Genomic DNA, 18,787 nt, shown 5'->3' with positions numbered 1-18,787 from the left:
GTAAAATGGAATTGAGTGATGAAGGAAGAAACCTGGGAGTAAACAAGACGTTCCAACAATTTGGCAAGTTAAGGAAGGTGAGAGATGGGACAAAAATTTGAAGGAATAGCAGGATCCAAGGAAGGTTTTTTTCAAGACAGGAAGAATAATGACGTGTTTTAATGGGGGAGGGAAGGTACAAGTCGTAAGAAAGATAGTAAGAAGACTGGTAATATAAGAATTGAGAGAGGGATAGATTTTAGGAATAAGAGTAGAAAGAAGAGGGAGAAGCAGTAGGATGAGCCTGGGAGACAAGTAAAGAGGTTTCATATTTAGAGATAGGTGAGGAAGAAGAAAGAACCATAGTAGAAGAGAAATGGCAAAAAAAGATAATCCACTTTATAAGTGAAGAAATTATCAAAGTGAGATGCAGTAAGTGTGGAGAGAAGAGCCTGAGCAGACAAAGGGGAAATCAGATGACGAGAAAGTGATTGGAAAAAACAGCAGGGGTGAGATGATTGAGAGTGCATGAGATCAGAGTAATAGAGACGTTTAGAAGAAAGAAGTTCATCATCACATAGGGTATGATAAGAGAAGGCCACATCATCGGACATAGATCGAGTTCTATGCTAGCGACGCTCCAAGTGACGGAGAGCCCTTCACAAAGAAAGAAGAAAAGAGTAAGCCAAGGCTGGGAAGGTTTATGAGAAGGAAGAAATTCAGAGAGGATATAGTGTATCAAGAGAGGTAGAGAAGGTAGTGGAGAAAGCTGAAGCAGCTTCCTCCATTGAAAGAGCTAGAAAAGTAGAATATGATGGAAGAGTAGCAAAACAGTAATATACAAAAAAAGGGGGTATTGAAAGTACAAAGATCCCAACGGAAAAAGGAAGAGGTAGCAGCCGAAGGAGGTAAGCAAGTGTCAAGAACATGGTGGTAAGTAGAGAAAAAGAGCAAGTGATGATCAGAAGAATAAACAGGATACATTGACACATTTGAGGTAGACATAGAAGAAGTGAAAATAAGATCCAGATAGGATCCAGAGATGTGGGAAGGTGGAGTAGGGAGTGGAGACACTCAATAAGAGTCAATAATACCAAGAAATGGAGTGGGGGCATGAATAGAAGCTAGATGTAAATTAAAGTCGCACAATAGTAAGAAAGAATTCGAGCAAGGCAGGATGGCACCAAGTAAAGCGTTAATGCCATCACTTAAAGTAGAAAGAGGACCAGGATGATAAATCAAGAGAAAGTTCACAGCACAAGATTTGGAGAAGGTGGAAAGAGAGTATTCAAAGGAAGTAAAGGTAGTTAGAGAGAGAAATGGAATGAATCGTGGAAGATAGCCAGTAAAGAATACCAGTGCCGCCTCCACGACTGAAAGAACGAGAAGTATGAGTGAAAACAGCAACAGATGTGAACAATGAAGCAGGTATAGCAGAGTTAAAAGACAAAAACCAGGTCTCGGTAATGCATAAAAAATGCAGGTTTAGTCGGAGGAACATATCAAGGATAGAATTGGTTGTCTTAGCGATAGACAGATCATTCCACAGTGCCACATTAATGCAAGAATCACCAGAATCAGAAGGTGGATAAACAAGATTAGAGATATTGCTTGAAGCAGGACAATTAGATCTGCGGGAGGACCAGTGAGTAGGTATAGCACCAGGCATAGAAAGAACAGTAGACTTGTGACGACTATCGGAAATTAGATGTAATTATGGGAGCAACACTAAGATGGAGTAAAGAAAAGCACCAACTTAAAGGCAAGTTAGTTAAATATTAAAGGCATTTGTTTGTCTACTGTTTAAATTTTGTTTCTTTGCTCATATTACACCTCACCTTATCCAAGCTGATTCCCTTCCATTCCTAAGTCTCTTTTTGTTGGGCTACCAGAAATAGCCTTATAACTCTATTTTCATCTTGTATTGATTATTGTGCCACGCTCTTGATTTTCCTCTCTACTTTTCTCACCCCTCTACTATTAGTCTCGTCTTCTTTCACCAATTACCTCGATTACTACTTCTCTTCTTTCTATTTCTTTTCTTCCTAATAAATCCTGTCTTCTTTTTCACTTTCTTACTATTGTAAGCGCTTTATAAACACATATCAATTAATAGGTTAGAAATCTTGTTTTTGCTAACTGAGTTAGTCCCTTGACCTTTTTTCAGTCTTGACTTGTTTACTTTTTCCAAAGTCTCACTGAACACTGCAACTGCATTTTTCACGTGTTGACCCTGGACGCCCATATGACTACTAGGATAGGCCTGTACAACCCTGGGGACTCCTTGCTGCGGACTCCAGAGTCTTCTGAAGTTGAACCTGTGTGCTCCCCTAGAAGCTCCAGAACCATTTTGTTCACCGGAGCAGAAGTCTGACCCCTTGCTGGAAATAGCTTAGTGTTTCCCGTTGTTCATGCTTGCACTTTGTCGTGTCCTGCAGTCCTTGTCTTGATCAGATCATCTGACCTAATCCAAAGGATCGTCATTGTGGTTCTTTGTTGCTGCCGCTGCTATCTTAACTAGCACGTAGATGTGTGGGATATATTGACCCACTCAACGGCATTCAGCACATCGCGCTGGCTCCTGTGCGCACCAGGACCTCAAAACTGCGTTTTGGCAGCAACAAAAAAAAATGGCTGGACCATCCTGCTAGCACACTTCAGGCAAAATGGGACCAGGGGACACACTGAAAAAGTATGCCAGTGTGTTCTGAAACCTATAAAGGGAATAGAGTGAACAGGCAGCACTGCATTGCTGCAAAAGCCAACATCCCCTTCAAAATGAAACATTTCCACCCTTTAAACATGCTGCTTTTATGCTAATTCCATCTTTTCATTCTGAAACCACTGTGTGTAAAAAGGCCGTCATGCCCAGGATATTTCACTGCGCTTCACCGAAACCACATGCCCAGTCAAACCAACTCTCAGAGAAATCAATAAGCAACTCAATTTTCATTCGCACGGGAACATGCGTTTTTTTATTGTCAAAATGTATCCAGGCAGAGCAGTTCAAAGAGACTTTCACTCTCTGAGCCAGGTTAATTGTAAATGTATCTGTACTTTAGATAAAACTCCTGCTTCAAGGAAATGACTACAGCTGCAAAGACATTGTGGGCAATCTGAGGCAGATACCAAACCGAATGTAAAGAAAGAAATGCTAGCAGTTTGAACACATGTGGAAAAATGGGCTTTGCTGACTGAAGAAAAAAAATGGCCTGTTTTAAAATAAATTGTTGAATAAAAGCGTGCATACTTGGCAATGTAAAGGGATTATGTTAGTGGTGATAATACACACATAGGCTCTCTTCTTTCACAGGTTGGTTTAATTCAGGATCCAAAATAAGAAATTAAAGAATTTAAAACACAAGGGCTAGATTTGCAAGCTCTCCGAAAAATCAGTCATTCCAGTTGCCAGCCATGGAACTTCCCCAAGGAAGGGGGACACAGCATAAATCCAGGACACTTACGTGAAAATTGCCAGTTTGAAAAACTTTGAATGGGCCAGGACAAAGCAAGTTCACACTCTCATCGGACATTCGTCTGTGCCCTGGGCAATAGAAGTCCTGGGGCACTAACCTGTCAAGTGTAAGGGGCAATAAAACCTTCAATTAAGAAGGAAAACCCCCTTGCCTTGAAGGAAATGACAGTTGCTTGCAGTTGGAGGAAGAAAAAAAGGGATCTAGTAACAATGGACTGCCTTTTGGTTACAAAGACTATTTTATAAAGAAACTTTAAAGACTTTTTTTTATCCCTGCAGCAAGAATTAGTGAAAATGTAAAAAGTTTGCAGTTTCAAATCTAATTTTATAGGCTATCTTTTAAAACTTGGTAGAACTCATTGCTGCATGGGGAACAGAAGTTACAAGATTCCAAGGAAAGTATTAACCCCTTAAGTGCCAAGGGTGAGGTATCTCGTCCTTGGGATTACGTCCCTGTTGCCACTTAAGGGGTTAATGAATCAGAAAACGTTAGTAGGCATTGAATGGCGAAATACCAAAATCACCAAAAAAGGCCTTGGCACTGGGGGGGGGGGACCCATGGCAGTTAAAAGGTTAATGTTTCAAACATAACATTTTGTACATACATCCCTGGGGACAATTTGCATCCGTTTATAAAATTGTGGAATTTTAGGCCAAATCTTTCATGTTTAAAATTACCAAAATGTATCAGCAAGGCGAAACAAGGTCGCACAGACCTGAGGATTGGACTGATCTGTGCTGCACATAATATGTAACCTGTGTGTATAATTTGCCAAGAGATTGCAATTGAAGAAATGTATGTTTTGGGCAAAATCAGATTTTCAGCAAAGTAAATGTGGGAGTTTCTGGACATTGTTAAACTCACCTCATAAACCTGACATCATTCCCTTAGAAATCCAACCAACTGAGCGAGAGGCGGAGACCAGCACCCTTGTCCAATCCCTTTGTTAGGGGTGTGTTTAGTTAAGCCTGCCCCAGTCATATACTGTGATGATGTCACTAGGCATTATAAATGAGAGTCCCTGACAAGACCCTAGAGACACACTCTTCCTGATTTCCTGCACTGCGTTCCTGTACCCGTCATCTATCCAGACTCCAGATCTCAACTAAAAGGCCAAGCATTGCTGATCCTGCTCCAGCAAGGCCTCCAATCAATATTCAAAACCAACTAATCTCCCTTTAACCAGGGAAAAACGGTGGTACTTTTGGTATCCTGATCCAGATTGGCCTGCTGCCACTCACTGCATGCTGCTGCCATCCTGCTACCTTGATGACCTATCTTATCCAGTGACCAGAATTGCCAGTCCAGAAGTGCTACCCGGTAACCAGTCCCTGGCCAGCTGATCCTGCCCCGTTGATTTTGTCTGGCTGTCCTTTGTTAAACCAGATCCGTGTGGTGACCAGAACCGCTGACTGTACAAAATCCAAAAACTAAACAGTGGACTGAGAGTATCAATAGGAACCATAGAAATCATAGTATAACTTGTCTTGCCTTGTCCTTTGTTCCCCTCTCTAAGTCATCCTATCCTTATCCTGATAAATTGTAATATTGTCAGAATTATTCTTGAAACCCTGCAATTGATTTCTAGTGCTAGCGGCAGCTCTTTTAGTAATTTTGTCTTGTAAAATCCTAAACTATTAATCCTATTTCGAGTGATTGGACTGGTTCCGCCAGGGCGGACACTGGGGAACTACGGTTGAATTCGCGAATCAACTCTGGAACTTACTGTGTCCCTCTTTGGTATCCTAGTCTGAATGCTCTAGTGTAGAGTAAAACTGTTCTTGTCAAAACTGATTTCCTTTCCTTTTTGACTGCTCCATTTTACTCAAAACATACCTTTCTAGATCTTGCTTATCTCACTGAATTTACCAGCTAGAGACCTAATTTCAATTCCATATTGGACCTATGATCTATAGCTACACCCCAACACATTGCGATTTACACTATTTTACCCGTTTATTTTAAAAACCGTTTTGGTAATTTCAGGTGGGATTTGCAAAGTTTGCTAATTTTCCAATGTGTCATTTGCTGCAAACATGTTTTAAAAACCCTGCCACTAATTTTTGAACTGTATGCTCTTGGTTATACATTGCTTGTAATTTGTTGTACTTCTGCATGGTTGCTGTAGTGAGGAATAATAGTTTCAAGGTTTTTACACACATTCATTCATTTATTCATCCATTTCCGAGTGTCATTTTTAGCATTGCCAGGGTTTAAAATCGGTTTTTCTCTCTTATTGGGGAGGGAAGGTCAGATTTCAATTCTGTTTTCCATTTGTCATTCCTGATTACCTGCTGTTGCTTCATATCCATTTAGAATTATTTGTGGGTTGAGGGAACATTGCAGGGGAAAATTCTAACTCAAGTGCTATCTTACCAAGAATCAAAAAGTGCTCCTATTCCCGGGTGTTTTGTAGATGTGTCAATAGAAGGTTAACTAAGTGCATTGCCTACATTCCTATTGCTCTTATCACCCCATTGGTGATTACTGCCCCATATTAAAAATTGTATGATTTCTTTTAATTTTCAAATAAATAAATATTATATTTTATCAACCAGCCTGGTTCAGGGTCCATTGTGACCCACTGTATTTGAAAAGGGGGTGTGATATGAGTGGTGTACCATCTCAATATTGAATCTAACAGAAAACGTAAGCATTTCAGTTGCGCGCTGCATACTAGGCCGAGACTAAGGTGTGCGTCGTCTGATTGAAATCCTTAACAGATGGTCATCTTCTGAAGGTCCTACAACCTCACCTTCATAGCTTTTCTCACCCAGCTAGTTCGAGGGACTCCGCTGGCAGACTCTGTTTCAGGAATCGGCACCAAATCCAAAATAAAATCTTGACCCCGGAAACAAGCATCACACTCATATTTGTGAACATTAGCCATGCATCACACTTGGATAGATTGAGATTAACCATGCATATCTGTAGATGGAATTGTGTAAATTAGCCACGTACAAGAACTTAGAGAGTACCCAATGTACTAACCACCCCGCTTCTGCTCCCTCCAACACACCACCAAGTACTATACACGTCCACTGGGCTAGCGAACGCATACACAAACACACACACCCAACATAAGTAACACTTGCATCCAACAAACAAACCCAGACACTGGACCTTACCCATACGGATACAACACGCCAGTGTGCACAACCTTAAATACCAGCCAATACATAAAACATACACATACCTCCAACATAACAAACATTCACACAGAAAAACAGCCCAGACATTGGGCCTTACCCATACGGATACAACAAGCCAATGCACGCAATCCACCACACACATACATGCCAGTTTCTACGTAATTACCCAATCTGATCGTTGGCATTTGGTCGTTAGGTCATTTAGACCTAATTATAGGTGTTACTTTTGACCCATCATTTTGACCTACTTACCTGAACATGAGGTGTGGGGGCGTCCCGGCTCCTTATGTTCAGATAAGTAGGTCAAAAGGGCTTGCGGGGTACCCCCTCTTTAACAAAGGAGGCGGTGAACCAAAATTGCCTGGGCCTCCGTTTTTAATGAACGGTCAAAACGGGGGATTGAGCAGTTTTAATGCGAGCAATCTGCACACGAACAACGTTTGCAGGCAGATCCTATGCTTCAGTTTCTCCTGGTTCTGGACCTATACTATCACTGTACCCTCGCTATCCAATCCACGTGTACATTCTTGCAGAGCCACATGAGCGCCTGGAGACTGCCCCTTGGTGGGTGGGTGCTAGTAGTGTGCAGCCGTTTAAATCAACATAACGAGCTGTGCACCTGCGACCAACAACCTGTTCTGCATCTTTGGGGTCTTCCTTTGCTGGTCCTGTTCTTTTTTGACTTGGGGCTTCGTCTGCGTCCTGCTGACTGCAAAATCCACTGAATCTAGTGCTTCGTCCAAACATTGCAGCCTTCCTCTGAACCTCTGGTTGTTAGACCTGGGCCTGGATCTCCTCTGATTGATCTCATCTGTCCTTGCCATTCTGAAGATTGTCTTCTGAAATATACCTGTTTATTCCTACAATCAAGAGCTTCCTATGGATTTTGTCCCTTTCATTCCAATAGGCATTTTTTAAGGACATTTTTACACAACCCTCTGGTGTGAGCGCTGTGTAATCTAGCCCAGTGCTGTTAAAAAAAATGTTTATGCTGAGCCCCCCTTTGAGTAAAAATATTGCTGCTGGGCCCCCCTAGATGTAATTTCTTCTCATATTTTTCTATTAAAGTCAGTCGCCGTACTCCGTTTTGGCAGAGCCTCGTGTTCCTCCGTCCCCGACACGACAACCCCACTGTTTGAAGACTACTGATCTAGCCTAATGGTAGAACAGTGTGTCACCCAAAAGCAAAGATGAAAATCTTAAATGGTAACTGGAGAAATGCAGTCAAGCTAAACTTCAGGAGGGAAGAAAGCTGGCAGGGAGGTCAAAAAGACTCCCCAAAAGAACACACCACACTGCTATACTGAAAAATATACACTTTATTTTTAGGATCACACATAACATATTTATGATGGGAAAATAAGCACTATGGTTAAACAGAAAACATAGCAGAGCATAGAGTAAGTAAAAAACCGACGAGGGAGAAGACCAGGGTGGACTAACTAAGACCTCTGTCTTCCAAGTCTATCGATTTGACGAAGGCCCCGTCGACGAAGGCCTCGGCGACGAAGGCCTCGGCGACCACATCGCAGACGAAGTCGACGATGTCCACCACGACAGCGTTGAAGGAGAGCGGGTCTGTGAAGTTGGTGCCTATGATGGCGACCACATGTGTGTCCTTAAAACCAGAGGCGAGATACAGCTGCAGAGGCAGCTACAAAGACAGCAGGCACCCCGGGGATGGGAAAAGGACCTGCGACCGCATTGGCCCAGAAGCCTTCTGAGAAGGAAAGAAAGGACGGCAAGGCCATCCTGCTGCAACCTCCGTGGGATGTGGTTCCACGTTACTGCTCCAGAAAAACTGTTGCAGATTTACTCAAACACAGAAAACATTAAAAATGATTTGTCTAATGACTACTATACAGACCACGAAGGAGGAGAATCTGAGCGTCCCCTGCGCGCAAAAAGGAGGCGTGTCACTCCGGACCCTACACCACTTGCTCCTTTCACCCCTCAGCTGAGGGAGGTGTCGCTAGACATTCCGACGACTCTACACGCACTGGTCACGAAGAACCAGCAGAGAATGCCCCCTATACAGGGCCCTGCACCACCATACAACCCTCAGGAGCCTCTGAGGTTGAGCCCTCCTCGTCAGAAGAGAAAGTCTAAAGGGGGACCCTTTGCATCACCCGACCCTTCGGCCACCTTGCGACCTGACTCCACCCGGAGCTCTGGCTCCGCTCACAGACATGGCTACTATGGCTACAGGCACCAACAAGGATTACGACTTGGTGCCAGTTGACGGGGAATCACGACATGCGGACGAACCCCACAGGGCATCCCCACCAGACGAAGTTGGATCCTTTCATTCAATGACGTCCAGGGCCTCTGAACTGATTCAATTAGTACATGAGGAAACTAAGAAGGAAGGATTTCTGTACCAGCGGCACAAATCCAGAAGAAAGACCATCATGTCCGTTCCTTTCCTGGATGATATCTGGGAGGAGGGCCTTGCGCTAATGAAGAACCGGAGTACGGCCCGTCCAAGCGTGACAGACTGGAGAAAAAGTACAGGGTAACAGATTCAGCTCCCAGGTGCTTAAGATCTCAACCTTTTGCCTGACTCAGTGGTCTCAGCTGCAGCCATGATGGGCTCGTCAAACCAGTAATCGGCAGCCATGGTGCCTCCAGACCAGGAGGGGAAGAAGCTGGACGTAATGGACAAGATAATAATCTATACAGCAGCCTTCAACATCAAGGCGAGTAATGCCCTAGCCATTTTGTCCCGATAGGACCGAGAACAATGGTACAAACTGGGACCTGTTCTAGACTTCCTGCCTGAGGTCAAGGTGGTCGATGCACTGGAACTGTTACAGGAGGGGAGGTGGCCCCCGACCATGCCATTACATTGGCAGTGGTCATCGCGGACACAGGTTTCCGCCAGATGGGGAACAGCGCCTACCTTCATCGACAAGGGTGCTTAAGGGCCACAAACCTCCGCCAGGATGTACAGGCAAAGGTGCTGGATATGCCGTCCGACAGTGAAAACCTTTTCGGCAAGGCCATCGACGAGTCTTTGCAAGCCATAAAGACTGACACAGAGACAGAATGCTCTCTGGGAACCCTGCAACAACATCGGCTGTCCTTTCGTTCGTCCAGGGGAAAGCCCAGCAGATCCTCCAAGGGATATACTACCCCGTAACAACAGTCTACCCGCTTGTCCACTCAAGAAGCATACAGGGGTCTCTCTCAGGTTCACGGCAGCAGAGGACAGCGGCAGCGATGCCCACAGTGCAGGGCCCCTACCCCCAAGCAGACCTGAACCGGCTGCGGCCTCTGCCCCCATTTAAACACCACTGTGGTAGGCCGGCTGGAGAAATAAGTCAGCGCGTGGAGGTAGATCACCACCAACAGATGGGTGCTGGACGCTCTGGAACAGAGGCACACCTTGGAGTTCATACGCAAGTGTCCTCGAATCCCACCGGTGCACCGACGGGAACAACACAGGCCACAGCTTCTGCAAGAGGTGCGTGCCATCTTATAGAGGAGTACGATAGAACCCATTCCCCAACACCTCCAGGGCTTCGAAGTATACTCCAGATACTTTCCTGTTAGAATGAAAACAGGGTGTTGGAGGCTTATCCTGGATCTTCGTCGTAGTACTTAAAGTCCCAGAAGTTCCAGATGGTCAGGTTACAACACGTGCTCAGCCAGCTGGCGGAAGGGGATTATTTGACATTGTTGGATTTGGAGGACGCATACTTCCATATCCCCATTCACAGTAAGCACAGCAAATTCCTACTATTTTGTGGTTCTGGGGAGGCATTACCAGTTCAAGGCTCTTTTCTTCGGCCTAAAGTCAGCTTCGAGGGTCTTTACAAAGTGCTTGGCCACGGTGGGAGCGCACCTTCGTCTGCAGGGCATCCACTTGTACCCTTACAAGGACGATTTGCTCGTTCAATCCCGCTCCGACAAGCAAGCACACTTCGAGGACTGTACGTCTGTTGACGGAGTTGGGGTTCTCTATAACTATCCAAAGTCCTGCTTGACGCCATCTCAGAACGCGCTGTTTCTAGGTGCCCGGCTCAACAGTAATGTGTTCGACATCCCCCTCAGAGGAGAGGGTGGTAGCCATACACGGCATAGTACAGCGCCTGTCATCGGCGCAGACGGCCACAGTGCGGTCCATCGAATTTGCTGCTGGGCATGATGTCCTCCTGCATCACCCTCATCCGCCACTGCAGATTAGGCCCCTCCAGGAGTTCCTGGATGCGAAGTGGATGCAAGTATCGGGACCTTTATGGACAAGATCACCCTAAACGAGAGGTTCCGTCAGGCGATACAGTGGTGGGGTGTATGGCCAAGTCTCCTCCTGGGGACGCAGTTTCACCAGGAGACAGTCACCACAGATGCCTCTCTAGACAGCTGCGGAGCCCACACCGGGCAGTTCCACGCCAGAGGCTTCAGGCAGCCAGACGAAAAGGGCCTCTACATGTCCTAGAAGTTTGTGCCATATTCTGGTCCCCCCCCCCAATTCTTTTTTGCTGTCGTTGAAGGGCAAGGTGGTGAGGATCTTCACAGACAACACCACCACCATGTTCTGCATCCGGAAGCAAGAATGGACCCGCTCGCCGGCCCTCTCCAAGGAGGCCCAAGATTTGTGGCGTTGGGCCATTCGGCAGGACATGTTCCTCTTCCTCTTTTACCTGGCGGGTGTCAAGAACACCATTGCAGACTCACTCAGCTGGGATCTGCGTTCTTGCCACGAGTGGGAGCTTTGGCAGGACCAGGTGGACCTCTGTTCGGCAAATGGGGCCAGCCACACATCAATCCCTTTGAGACTGCCACAAACTCCCAAGTGCCAGAGGTACGCCCGCAGGTTCCCTCAGCCGAGGAGCATGGGGGGGGGGGCGCGTTCTCCTTCCTGTGGGAAGTCCTGTTCCTGTATGTGTTCCCTCCATTGCCTCTCCTGCTGCGACCCATCAATCAACTCAAACAGTGCCGATGCAGGATGATCCTCGTCGCCCCGGCATGGCCAAGGCAGATTTGGTACCCAGATCTTCTCAGTCCGTCAACATCACCTCTAGTCAAGCTGCCAGTGGTCGCAGATCTGCTCACCAGGGAAGGGGGTGCAATCCTCCATCATGACCCAGGATCGCTGAACCTGAAGGCCTGGCTCCTGCAGTCTTAGAGTTTGGTGGGTACATGCTGCCAGCATACTGCAGAGAGGTCCTTGCCAGGGCCTGAGCATCGTCGACTTTTAAGTGCTACGGGCACAAGTGGAAGCTGTTTGCAACGTGGTGCCGGACACAAAATGTCAACCCTCTGAGGGTCATGGCCCCACAGATCCTTCTGTACTTGTTGTCCTTGGCCAACGCAGGACTGGCGCACGCCTCCATCAAACTGCATCTGGCGGCTATCTCCCGCTACACCAGGTCTCTGGGACGGTCTTCTCTTTCGTCACACCGTCTAGTCAAGTAGTTCCTCAAAGGACTGTTTTGATTGCTCACGCCGCTGAAGGCACCTGCCGTGGCATGGGGGAACTCAACGTGATACTGACGAGGCTCATGAGGGCCCCCTTCGAACATATGCATCAATCCCCTCTCAAGTTCCTTTAGTGCAAAACGTTTTTTCTCGTGGCCATCACCTCTGCCAGGAGGGTTGGTGAGATCCAGACCCTGTCCTGCAAGCGGCCTTATCTGACTTTTCACGACACAAGGGTGGTGTTGCGGACGCACCCCTCCTTCATGCCAAAGATTCAGTCGGAATTCCACCTCAACGAACCTTTGGTGTTGCCTGTGTTTTTTCTGACACCTTCGTCGCCAGGTGAAAGGACTTTGCATTTGCTGGATGTGGCGCATGCTCTGAAGTTCTATGTGGCACGCACAAAGAGTTTCCGGTAGAGGTGTCAACTTTTCGGGAACTTTGGTCCTGTGAACCATGGGAAAACTTTGTCCAAGGCTTCCATTTCCTGGTGGCTCTCTGGCTGTATCACGCACTGTCACCGGTTGGCAAACCGACAGTTGCCCGGCCGTCCGAGAGCCCATTCCACCAGAGCGATCGCTGTAACAACAGCGTTCCCGTCTGGTGTGCCGCTGATGGACAGCAGGGCTGCTACGTGGAGGTCTACGCACACCTTTACAAGATTCTACTGCGTCGACAGGGATTCCAGAGAGGAGTCCAGCATCGGCCAAGAAGTGCTACGCAGACTGTTCGCTTGAAGGTGAGCCTGTTCCGGAGGTAAGAGTAATTGCTTCTGTTGAGCCTTGCCACTTCCTGTGGTTGTGTATGTATGTACTGCTGTTGAGCCTTGCCACTTCCTGTGGTTGTGTATGTATGTACTGCTATGTGTTCTTTATTCATGAGCATGTGAATCCATACCAGACCCCATGCTGGAGAAGGAACAAGTTACTTACCTGTAACTATTGTTCTCCAGCATGAGTCTGGCATGGATTCACATGCAATCCTGCCCCTCTGTGGCTCTTCTTGGTCATACTTCCACTTTACGTGCTACCAAATGTGAAGATGGCTGCCAAAGGAGGGGCTTAGCGTGAGGGCAGTCATTGGCTGGGAGCAGTAGGACCCAGAGCTCAGTGATTGATTTATAGGAGAAAGACAGTTTGAAAGTGAAACATTTTTTTCTTTTATAGAGGATTCCAGGTCTGACGACAGGGAATATTCATGAGCATGTGAATCCATGCCAGACCCATGCTGGAGAACAACAGTTACAGATAAGTAACTTGTTCCTTCTCCAACATTGGTATCTTTCATGGATTCACATGCAACCCACCCTCCAAAACCTTTCTTGCTCTTCTAGTCTCATACTGCCACATTACTTGTGCTGCCTAATCTGAAGATGGCCACCAGGAGAGGAGCTAATGGAACCCGTCTTACCGGCCGTGGCCAGTATGACCCAAAATGACTTCAATAGAGCACTAATGTGGCAAGCAGTTTAAAAGTTTAAAGGTAAACTACTTTAATGTTACTGAGGATTCCCAGCCTGACAACGGGGAATATTCAAGAGCATGTGAATCCATGAACTATACCAATGCTGGGGAACAAGAGTTACAGGCAAGTAACTTATTTCTTACAGTTAAGCAATGTATTGCTTAGAAACCAGAAGCATGCTTTAAATATATAAAATAAATGAGTTCTACATTGTGGTTTTATATCTTTGTATCTTAATTCTAATTACTAGGAACATATGCTAAATCCTTCAAAACCTTAATTGATTAGGTAACAAAGTATACTTTTATAATCCCAAGGGGCAATTTTTTGTATGGCCATATTTCTATTAATTTAATTTCTAAATGTGATGCCGACAGGGCAACCTTGTGATGAATACTAGTGAATACCAGAAAATGCTGTTATCAGGCCCAGTCTGAGTAAATGTGTATTGTCACCAAACAATATTTCTACAATGACTAGTACTTTTAAAACGTGTTGCTTAGACTTCCTGCAGTAATGTTATGGTGAAAATAAGATTGTATTAATAGCACTTATTTTACAGGTTTATTACCCAGTGCGACACCATTTGGTGCAGCATATGGTCAGCGCAATGCAGAGATTGGGCTTCACGCCTAGTGTCACCATCGAACAAAGAAAACTGGCTGTAGACTTGGCTGAAGTGGTTATTAAATGGGAATTACAAAGAATTAAGGACCAGCAGGTGGGCGTTACTGTTGTTTTAGTGCGGACAATTGTTTTTGTAGTATGAATGCAAAGTGAATTGTGAGTAAGACTGAGGTTGAATGTTCCATTACAGAAGCAATTGCTTTGTCGTCCCAGAAAATAAATGCCAAGTGCCACTTAATGGAGGCAACTGGTGTAATTGTAATTGTTTATTTCTAAAGTGCTTTTTAAAAAAATATATAGTTTTTTATTATGAATTAGTTTATAACAAACTGTTTACACACTAAATCATCTATCTTTAGGTGTCCCAATTGAATCATTTTTCATCACTCTTTGCAACTTAAAACAAAAAGTTTATACATCTAGTAAGTCCATGTGAGCAACCTGTTCAGTGCTTATACACAAGTGAGGTGCTACAAGGCGGGAAGAGAAAAAGGTATTACAGTTGTCATTCTAAGGCCTTGAAAATTGTGAATGATCAAACGACAATAACGAGCATACTAGGGCAGAGGCATATCTTACTAGTGTAAATGCGTGACAGAGTGAGGAGAGAAGGGGGGAGGGGGGAAATGAACGTACAGTACAATAAACTACATTAGTAGGCCTTGCTATGGATGGGAGACTTAGGGAGGACCAGACAGACAGACTTGCTAGACCAAGTACATTCAGAGTCGTGCAAGTGCCTAGAGACAGTAAGTGCGACGGAGGGGGAGAGGGACAAGTGCGCCCAGTCCAGCAGGGGCCAGTGTTAAGTGCAGAGTGGTTGCCCCTCTCACAGAACATAATGCAGTAGTGCCAAGCAACGTGCAGAGGCCCAGATGTAAGTGCAGGACTGGTGTGGGAGCCTGGGACTGTAGGGCTCTGGGGGTGCACCAGGTGACCAGTCAGCGAGCTGAGCAGGTTGGGGAAGAGAAAGAAGCGAGGAGAGAGGATGTTAGCAGGAGAGAGAGAGAGAGAGAGAGGGAAAGAGAAAGAGGAAGAGGAAGAGAAAAGGAAGTCCTTTCCGGAACTTAAGGTCGAGTTCAAGACACAGAGAGGCAGGGAGGCTGTTCCAGAGGGAGGCCCCTGCAGAGCATAAGGATCTACACCCAAATCTCCGTTTGGAAAAACGTCTCACCCGTAGAGATTTGGAGGAGGCCGAGTGGAGGGCTCCAGAAGGAGAGTATTTGGGAAGAGAGCGTTGTAGGGTAGTAGGGGCCCCGTCCCCATAAAGCCCTGTGGACTATACAGTGGGACTTGAACCTGGTCCTTGCTGCCACAGAGAGCCAGTGCAGTGATTTCAGCGCCGGCGAGATGAGGTCCCTGGGCTTGAGGTCAAGTAGAAGTCAGCGGTTCTGTTCTGGAGAAGTTCGAACAGGCCGGAGAGAAATGGGACAATTGAGAAAGAGACTGTTGCAGTAGTCCAGTTTGCAGAGGACCCCAGGGCTCTGGAGACAGTGAGCCTCTGGGGGAAGGTGAGAAAAGGTAGATTCTCCAGCACGGGGTCTGGCATGGATTCACATGCTCATAAATATTCCCTGTCGTCAGGCTGGGATTCCTCAGTAAAAGGAAAAAACGGTTTCAGTTTCGTTTCAGAACTTTATTTGGAAGGGATTGTGTCCTCCGACGTATTCCTTATCTTTGAGAATTCGTCTCCAGCTTGCTGGCCCCGGAAATTCTTTCTCTGTAGAGGGCGCTGCGCGTTGACGTCCGCCGAGTCGATGTCCCTCGACAGCCACCGTATCGGCGCCGACATCACCATGGCCATAAATAGCCATGCGCGGCATCCGTTGCTCAGTTCAGTTTTTCCGCGCTTCGTGGGGCCTCGGAATATCGTTGCTCAGTTCAGTCAGATAAACCTTCTAGATTTACTCGAAAATACCAACTCGTTCTCGATGGCTTCTTCATCGGAACCGACTACGCCGCGATCCGGCTTCAAAAAATGTCGAGACTGCGGTAAAAGAATTTCAATAACGGATCCACACAGGATCTGCTTGTGGTGCTTGGGAGCCGAGCACCATTGTTCAGAGTTTGAGGACTGCATTTCCATGATGGCGAAAGCCTTGAAGGAGCGCAAGGGGAAGCTCGAGAGAGGTAAATCAGTCAAAGCCTCGAAAGTTTCTTCGGCTGAGTCGAGGCATTCGTCTCCTCGCCGTCGAAAGCATTCCCATTCTAGATCTCTAAGTAGCTCCCACCATTCGTCGAGATCGAGACACTCAAAGAAGAGACGTCGAAGATCCCCTTTCTCGTCATCTTCTATTTCCCCAGAAAGGGTCTCCTGCCCCACAAAACACAGCTCTCAGGCTGAGTGGGAGGAATTCAGGAAGAAAATGCTAAGCGTCTTCGAGAAAGCGGCCTCGACCCCCTCGAAGACAGCTGAGGGCGATAACCCGGGTGAAAAACCCAAAAAATCGAAACGCTGTGAGTCGCTGCACCCGGCGAAAGATTCCACCCGAGAGTGCCACGGGCCATCGGGTAAGAAGGCACCGTTTTCGACGCCGTCGTCGAAGATCCCTTCGACGCATGGATCGGCGCCATCGACGCCGTTGTCAAAGGGTTCTTTGACGCATCGGTCGATCGACTCCACATCAACGCTGATGAAAGAGAAAACCACGGCTACTTCACAGCCAACGGTGATACCAAGAGCCTCCGGCACGACGCCGAGGATGTCGAGTTCTTAGAGGCCTCTTCCTGTTTTCTCGATGCCGTTCTCGGCGCCTTCGAAGTCTGTCACATCGGCGTCGACGACATCAATGTTTTCTCGCCCAATAATGAAGAGTTTGGCTCCTTCTGCCTTAGAAATGGGTTTTACACCATTTCCAAGGTCAGAGTACCTTAATCTATGAAGAAGGGGAGGATTCTGACCAGGAAACCTTCGGGTTGCAGAGGACCACACTACCTGTTTCAGAGGATTTCACCTCTGAGGAAAGAAGGTTGAAAGACCTACAGGAGTCATTACATGAGGCAAGTGGGCTGGACACTTCCCCAGAAGTGGAATTTGTTAAACCAGATCCAGGGGAACATGCCGAAACACCCTATAGAACCCTGATGGCAAGGATTATTGAATTTATGGGTTGGTCTGCGCCTTCACCTGTTTTTCAACAGGATGACCTGACAGACATATTAGACAAAGGTCCACAGGAGGATCCTGTGGTCCCCTTCCATGCAGCCTTACAAAGAAAGATTTCATCTAATTGGGAAACTCCTGAAGTTATCCCTGCAGTCAATAAAAGATTGTCAGCCCAGTATAGGGTAGCTGCGGCTGACCCTGAATACTTATCAAAACACCCGACTCCAGAGAGCCTGGTGGTTCAAGCGACAACTTCATCAAGCAGCAGGTCCGCTTACCCTTCTGTCCCACAGGATAGAGATGACAAAAGGTACGATTATATGGCAAAAAAAGTATTTTCTGCTTGTAGTGTGGCGTTGAAGTCCATCAACGCCACCTGTATGCTCGCCAGGTTCAGTCACACACTGTGGGAGTGTGCTTCATCAGCAGCTGACTGCATACCCGAAGGAGAGGAAAGGGAAGCCTTCCTTAACATTATTAAAGATGGCAAAGATGCCATGTGCGAGTCACTTCAAACTGGCATCGATTCCGCTGACAGTATCAGCAGGGCCATGGCAGCAAGTACGACAATCCGCAGGCATGCGTGGTTGCGAAAGTCTGGCTTTGCTCCAGATGTACAGGCCAGACTTTTGAATATGCCCTTTGATGGCTCTTCTTTATTCGGTAAAAAGGCTGATGACAGTCTGGAAAAGTTGCAGACATCTAAAGCAGCGGCAAAATCGTTAGGAGCTGCAATCCGCCAAACTCCTTTTCGCCCCTCAGGAAGAGGAAAGTCCTTTCGCTATTATTCCGCATTCGGGAAAGGCAGAGGACAGCCGGCTCAAAGAGGCCAAAGGAGATTCACCCGAGGTGGACGGGTCAAAAGTACTAAAGCCGCAGCAGCAGCAGGTGCCTCTTTACCCTTGGCATCTGCATCAGCCGCCCCAAAACCACTATGAGGTCTTTCCACACAAAACACCTGTAGGGGGCAGGTTAATCACCATCTGACGGAATGGCAGGCTATAACGTCAGATGCTTGGGCATTGGAGACAGTTGCCCAGGGTTACTGCCTATCCTTTCTACACATTCCTCAGAGTCATCCACCGGGGCACAGCTCTCTAAAAGTTCCAGATCCGCTCCTCTTGCAGGAAATAATAGACCTGCTAGAGAAAGGTGTCATAGAACCGGTACCTGTAGCGGACAGGAACAAGGGCTGGTACTCCCCCTACTTTCTCATACCAAAGAAGGACGGAGGACTGAGACCCATCCTGGACTTATGAGAATTGAACAAGATCCTCAGGAAGGACAAGTTCAAGATGGTAACTCTCTCGGATCCTTCAGGCCCTCCAGCTCCAGGACTGGCTGGTATCTCTGGACCTTCAGGATGCTTATTTCCATGTGCCAATCCATCTCAAACACAGGAAATACCTGAGGTTCGCAATTGGCGACTCTCATTATCAATTTCGAGTTCTGCTATTTGGGCTGACCTCCGCCCCGAGGGTCTTCACCAAGCTAATGTCGGTAGTGGCTGCGAGTCTAAGGAGGGAAGGGATCCAGGTAGGAGTCTACCCCTACCTGGA

General features: G+C 46.7%; 1 protein-coding gene across 8 annotated transcripts in view; it reads left to right on the top strand.

Moving 5' to 3' along the window:
• TRRAP (transformation/transcription domain associated protein) overlaps positions 1 to 18,787 on the top strand; it is a 2,065,012-nt gene that overhangs the window by 1,145,590 nt on the left and 900,635 nt on the right. For all 8 annotated transcript variants that reach the window (XM_069647248.1, XM_069647247.1, XM_069647244.1 and 5 more), the window contains one exon: positions 14,058 to 14,216. In XM_069647248.1, the coding sequence (XP_069503349.1) occupies positions 14,058 to 14,216 (159 nt within the window). The remainder of the gene's footprint in view (positions 1 to 14,057; positions 14,217 to 18,787) is intronic.

Source organism: Ambystoma mexicanum, chromosome 2q (assembly GCF_040938575.1).
Source record: "Ambystoma mexicanum isolate Mex_15411 chromosome 2q, UKY_AmexF1_1, whole genome shotgun sequence".
Taxonomy (NCBI): Eukaryota; Metazoa; Chordata; class Amphibia; order Caudata; family Ambystomatidae; genus Ambystoma; species Ambystoma mexicanum.
The sequence above is the reverse complement of the archived record's forward strand: the minus strand, read 5'-3'. Positions and strand labels throughout refer to the sequence as shown.